Source organism: Oncorhynchus keta, chromosome 9 (genome assembly GCF_023373465.1).
Source record: "Oncorhynchus keta strain PuntledgeMale-10-30-2019 chromosome 9, Oket_V2, whole genome shotgun sequence".
NCBI lineage: Eukaryota > Metazoa > Chordata > Actinopteri > Salmoniformes > Salmonidae > Oncorhynchus > Oncorhynchus keta.
The window spans coordinates 24,644,854-24,650,344 of record NC_068429.1 but is presented as its reverse complement, the minus strand read 5'-3'; the positions used below and the strand labels follow the sequence as shown (position 1 = coordinate 24,650,344).

The 5,491-nt window shown below is 44.4% G+C and overlaps 1 protein-coding gene across 7 annotated transcripts in view; it reads left to right on the top strand.

The window, feature by feature from the left end:
* The window catches only part of LOC118387416 (neuropeptide Y receptor type 1-like), a 44,663-nt gene extending 39,449 nt beyond the window's left edge, over positions 1-5,214 (top strand). For 6 of the 7 annotated variants that reach the window (XM_052525556.1, XM_052525555.1, XM_052525558.1 and 3 more), the window contains one exon: positions 2,234-2,364. Coding sequence is in view for 1 of the 7 variants with exons in the window: in XM_052525559.1 (XP_052381519.1) it covers positions 2,234-2,449 (216 nt within the window). In the remaining 6 variants the exon portion in view is untranslated. Of the gene's footprint in view, positions 1-2,233 lie in introns of all 7 variants that reach the window. The other variant, XM_052525559.1, reaches the window with a different exon arrangement.
* The last annotated feature ends 277 nt before the right edge of the window (positions 5,215-5,491 follow it).

Genomic DNA, 5,491 nt, shown 5'->3' with positions numbered 1-5,491 from the left:
TTTGGCAGATCATTATAGAAAGAGAGGGTCCAGATTGTCTAGCCCGGCTGATTTGTAGAGGTCCAGATTTTGCAGCTTTTTCAGAACATCAGTTATCTGGATTTGGGTGAAGGAGAAGTGGAGTGGTTTGTTGGAAAGCATGGCCCGCCGTAGAAAAATGCTTCTTGAAATTATCAATTATTGTGGATTTATCGGTGGTGACAGTGTTTCCTAGCCTCAGTGCAGTGGGCAGCTGGGAGGTGCTCTTATTCTCCATGGACTTTACAGTGTTCCAGAACATTTTTGAGTTTGTACTACAGGATGCAAATTTCTGTTTGAAAAAGCTTTCCTTAGCTTTCCTATCTGCCTGTGTATATAGGTTCCTAACTTCCCTGAAAGGTTTTATTTCACTGGGGCTATTCGATGATAATGCAGAACGCCACAGAATGTTTTTGTGCTGGTCAAGGGCAGACAGGTCTGCAGTGAACCAAGGGCTATGTCTATTCCTGGTTCTAAATTTTTTGAACGGAGCATGCTTATTTAAGATGGTGAGGAAGGCACTTTTAAAGAATAACCAGGCATCCTCTACTGACGGGATGAGGTCAATGTCATTCCAGGATACCCCGGCCAGATCGATTAGAAAGGCCTGTTAGCTGAAGTGTTTTAGGAAGAGTTTGACAGTGATGAGGGGTGGTCGTTTGACCGCATATCCATTACGGATGCAGGCAATGAGGCAGTGATCGCTGAGATCTTGGTTGAAAACAGCAGAGGTGTATTTGGAGGGCGAGTTAGTTCGGATGATATCTATGAGGGTGCCCGTGTTTATGGATTTGGGGTTGTACCTGGTAGGTTCATAGATAATTTGTGTGAGATTGAGGGCATCAAGCTTAGATTGTAGAATGACCGGGGTGTTAAGCATGTCCCAGTTTAGGTTACCTAGCAGCACGGGCTCAGGAGATAGATGGGGGGCAATCAATTCACATATGGTGTCCAGGACACAGCTGGGGGCAGAGGGTGGTCTATAGAACGTGGCAACGGTGAGAGACTTGTTTCTGGAAAGGTTCATTTTTAGAAGTAGAAGCTCAAATTGTTTTGGTACAGACCTGGATAGTAAGATGGAACGCTGCAGGCTATCTCTGCAGTAGATTGCAACACCACCCCCTTTGGCAGTTCTATCTTGGCGAAAATGTTATAGTTAGGGATGGAAATTTCAGGGGTTTTGGTGGTTTTCCTGAGCCGGGATCCAGACACGGCTAAGACATCCGGGTTGGCAGAATGTGCTAAAGCAGTGAATAAAGCAAACTTAAGAAGTAGGCTTCTAATGTTAACATGCATGAAACCAAGGCTTTTACGGTTCCAGAAGTCAACAAATGAGAGCACCTGGGGAGTAGGAGTGGAGCTAGACACTGCAGGGCCTGGGTTAACCTCTACATCACCAGAGGAACAGAGTAGAAGTATGATAAGGGTACGGCTAAAGGCTATAAGAACTGGCAGTCGAGCACGTTCGGAACAGAGAGTAAAGGGAGCAGGTTTCTGGGCACGATAGAATAGATTCAAGACATAATGTACAGACAAAGGTATGGTAGGAAGAGAGTACATTGGAGATAAACCTAGGCATTGAGTAATGATGAGAGATATAGTCTCCAGAGACGTTTAAACCAGGTGATGTCATCGCATATGTAGGAGGTGGGACAACATGGTTGGTTAAGGCATATTGAGCAGGGCTAGAGGCTTTACAGTTAAATAAGACAGTAATGGACAAGGCTTATTAGGGAGATTAGGGAGAGGCATGGATAGCCAAGTGATCGTATGGGTCCAGTGGGTGGTTGGGCTGGCTGGGGACATGGCGATTCAGACAGTTAGCAGGCCGGGGCTAGCATAAGGGCCTTAGATGGACGTTTGTTTTTGCCTCGTGAGGTGACGTTGATAGACCAGTCGTGGAATTAGTAGGGTTCCAAGTAGCAGAGGGGTCCAAGTCCAATTGGCAAAATTGGTATAGTGGTGCAAGATTTACAGAGAGGCACTGGGAGAATTCCTCAAGAAAAGCCTGAAAGGGTTGAGTGGGGTAGAGAGGGGTGGAATTGAATGAAATTAAATCAAATCTAATTTAACTTAACTGAACTGAATTTAAATTAACTTAACTGAACTCAACTCAACTCAACTGTATTGAATAAAATATTGGAAATGTAAATGTCATTACAAACATATTAAGGTGTTGGTGCTCTGCATTTAAACTTTGTCTACACACACACAGGTGTATGGTTTCCTGAACAGTAACTTCCAGAGGGAGTTGAAGGCCCAGCTGCAGCGCTGCCACTGTGGATTGGGGGCGCCAGAGAGCTACGAGAATTTCCCACTCTCCACCGTTGGCAGCGAGGGGATCACCAAGATGTCGATGCTGAACCGGGCAGGGTCAATGAGCATCGCTCCACCCCCACGGGCTGAGCCCAGTGTTAACATATGCAGCTAACAGCTAGCTGACAGAGCTAGTGGCTAATGCTAATGGCTAAGAGCTAATGGACATTGTGTAGTGTGTACAGCTGTCAGACATGATGTAAACAACAAGGGTAAAGTTCATATCAAGCAAGCAGCTAACAGACAGAACGCCCCAATGGACAGAACTAATAGAGAGCCGCTAACGCTAATAGAGAGAGAGAGAAAGTGGAACTAAGCAGCTGGACTGACTGTCAAAGACAGAGCTGGACTGTCAAAGACAGATTTCCACCGGTCTAATGTCCATTGCTTGTGTTTTGGCCAAAGCAAGTTTCTTCTTCTTATTGGTGTCCTTTAGTAGTGGTTTCCTTGCAGCAATTTAACCATAAAGGCCAGATTCACACAGTCCCCTCTGGACAGTTGATGTTGAGATGTGTCTGTTACTTGAACTCTTTGAAGCATTTATTCCAGCTGCAATCTGAGGTGCAGTTATTTGCCGATTTCTGAGACTGGTAACTCTAACGAACGTATCCTCTGCAGCAGGGGTAACTCTGGATCTTCCTTTCCTGTGGCGGTCCTCAAGAGAGCAAGTTTCATCATAGCGCTTGATGGTACCAAGTTCCAAGCTCCTGAGTGGCACAGTGGTCTAGGGCACTGCATCTCAGTGCTAGAGGCGTCATTACAGACCCTGGTTCGAGTCCAGGCTATATCACAACCGGCCGTGATAGGGCGGTGTACAATTGGCCCAGCATCATCCGTGTTAGGATTTGGCCTGGGTAGGCCGTCATTGTAAATAAGAATTTGTTCTTGACTGACTTTGTTTTTGCGACTGCACTTGAAGAAACTTCCAAAGTTCTTGACATTTTCCGGATTGACTGACCTTCATGTCTTAAAGTAATGATGGACTGTCATTTCTCTTTGCTTATTTGAGCTGTTCTTGCCATAATATGGACTTGGTATTTTACCAAATAGGGCGGTCTTCTGTATACCACCCCTACCATGTCACAACAACTGATTGGCTCAAACACATTAAGAAGGAAAGACATTTCACAAATGAACTTTTAACAAGGCAACCTGGTAATTGAAATGCATTCCAGGTGACTACCTCATGGAGCTGGTTGAGAGAATACCAAGAGTGTGCAAAGCTGTCATCAAGGCAAACGGTGGCTACTTTGAAGAATCTCAAATATAAAACTTATTTGGATTAGTTTAACACTTTTTGGGGTTACTACATGATTCCATATGTGTTATTTCAAAGTTTTGATGTCTTCACTATTATTCTGCAATGTAGAAAATAGTAAAAAATTAAGAAAAAGCCTTGAATGGGTAGGTGTGTCAACATTTTGACTGGTACTGTATATTGTGTGTGTATATATATAAAGTGGTGTGTATAGGCAGTATGGACAGTATATGAATAGAAAAGGTATGTACAGCAGTAGTTATATAGAATGAGCCTTGACAGGAATACAATATACATATGAAGTGTGTAAAACATTATGTAAACATTGTTAAAGTGACCAGTGTTCAGTGACTATATACATAGGGCAGCAGTCTCTAAAGTGCAGGGTAGACAACCTGGTGGCTCTCAATTGAGTATCTGTAGAAGTTTGTGAAGGTCTTAAAGGCCAAGACAAATTCATTCAGCCTCCTGAGGTTGAAGAGGCTCTGTTTCACCACACTGTCTGTGTGAAGGGACCATTTCAGGTTGTCAGGGATGTGCATGCAATTCAACTTGAAGCTTATATGACAGCTGTCTCTCTAACGTCAGAATAACCCTGTTGGCACTGACAGCCCTGTCTCTCTGTGACAACAGTAGAAAAATCTATAAGCTATTCACCAATCAGAGATCAGTCTGAAATACGCTGATACTTCTGTCAGAGAGAGAGAGAGAGAAGTGAGAAGAAAGAGAGAGAAGGGGATAGATTGAGACCGAGTGAGAGAATCAGAGCGAGAGAGAGAGGGGGGGGGGATAGATTGAGGCCGAGCGAGAGAGAGGGAGAGAGAGAGAGCTTGAGAGACAGACAAAGAGCAAGAGACAGAGAATGACACAGAAAGAGAGAGGGGGCGGGGGGGGTAGATTGAGACCAAGTGAGAGAGACAGACAGAGAGAGAGAGAGGAATAAGGACACCATGCAGTGCAGGTGGGTGCTGGGTGTCCAGCAGTGAGCCAGGGGCTAGACGGTGACTGGCAGCTGTGTCTGGCTGGAGAGGGAGTCCCTGGTGCTGCTGACGCATTGCAGACAGATCACAGGCACACAGAGCAGGCTGACTGGACTGGTTGTCTGGTCTACTGGCTGAGGGATGGCTGGTCTACTGCATGTTGGCTGTCTGGCTGGCTGGTCTAATGTTTACTGTATCTGTCTGTGGCTGACTGGCTGGCTGCCTGGTTTGCTATCTGGCTGGCTGATCTACTGTATATCTGTCTGGCTGGCCTACTGTAAAGCTTCATCATGAATCCACATCAACTTTATGATTGTACAAAACTGTAGAAATGATGTAAAACAAATAATATATATACACATCTTATCTGATTTTATATTTTAAAAGTATATTTTCATTGTGGTTCCTGAGGCAGATTCTTCTTCTGTTCCGTTTTTTGTTGAAACTACAAAGACACTGACATCCCACTTGATTTTGTGCATCTGTAATTTCAGATATGGAGTGTTTTGTTTTAAATTTAGCTAGTTTTAATGTTCCCAACCCTATTGTTTGTAATGTCTTGTTAATTGGTGTTGGACCCCAGGAATATAAGCTAGCATTATGGCGTTAGCTAATGGGGATCCTAATAAAAATTACAAATCCCTCGTGTGTGAAATTATCATTAGCTAATTAGCTGTGTTGTGTTTTGGTGTGTGTGTGCAGACCCTCTTAGCTGTGTGTCCACAATATAATCACCTCAGCCCCTTCTCATTGGCTCCTGCCCCTAGGCAGTGAGGCGTGATTGGCTCTTAGCCCCAGGCAGTTTCCTGCTTAACTAGAGCCAATCATGTGTCAAAATGTATGCTGCTACATATTAATGTGTTAGCTAGGGTATGTTCAGAAACAACTCTGGGCCCTGAGTGCTGAACTACAACAGTAG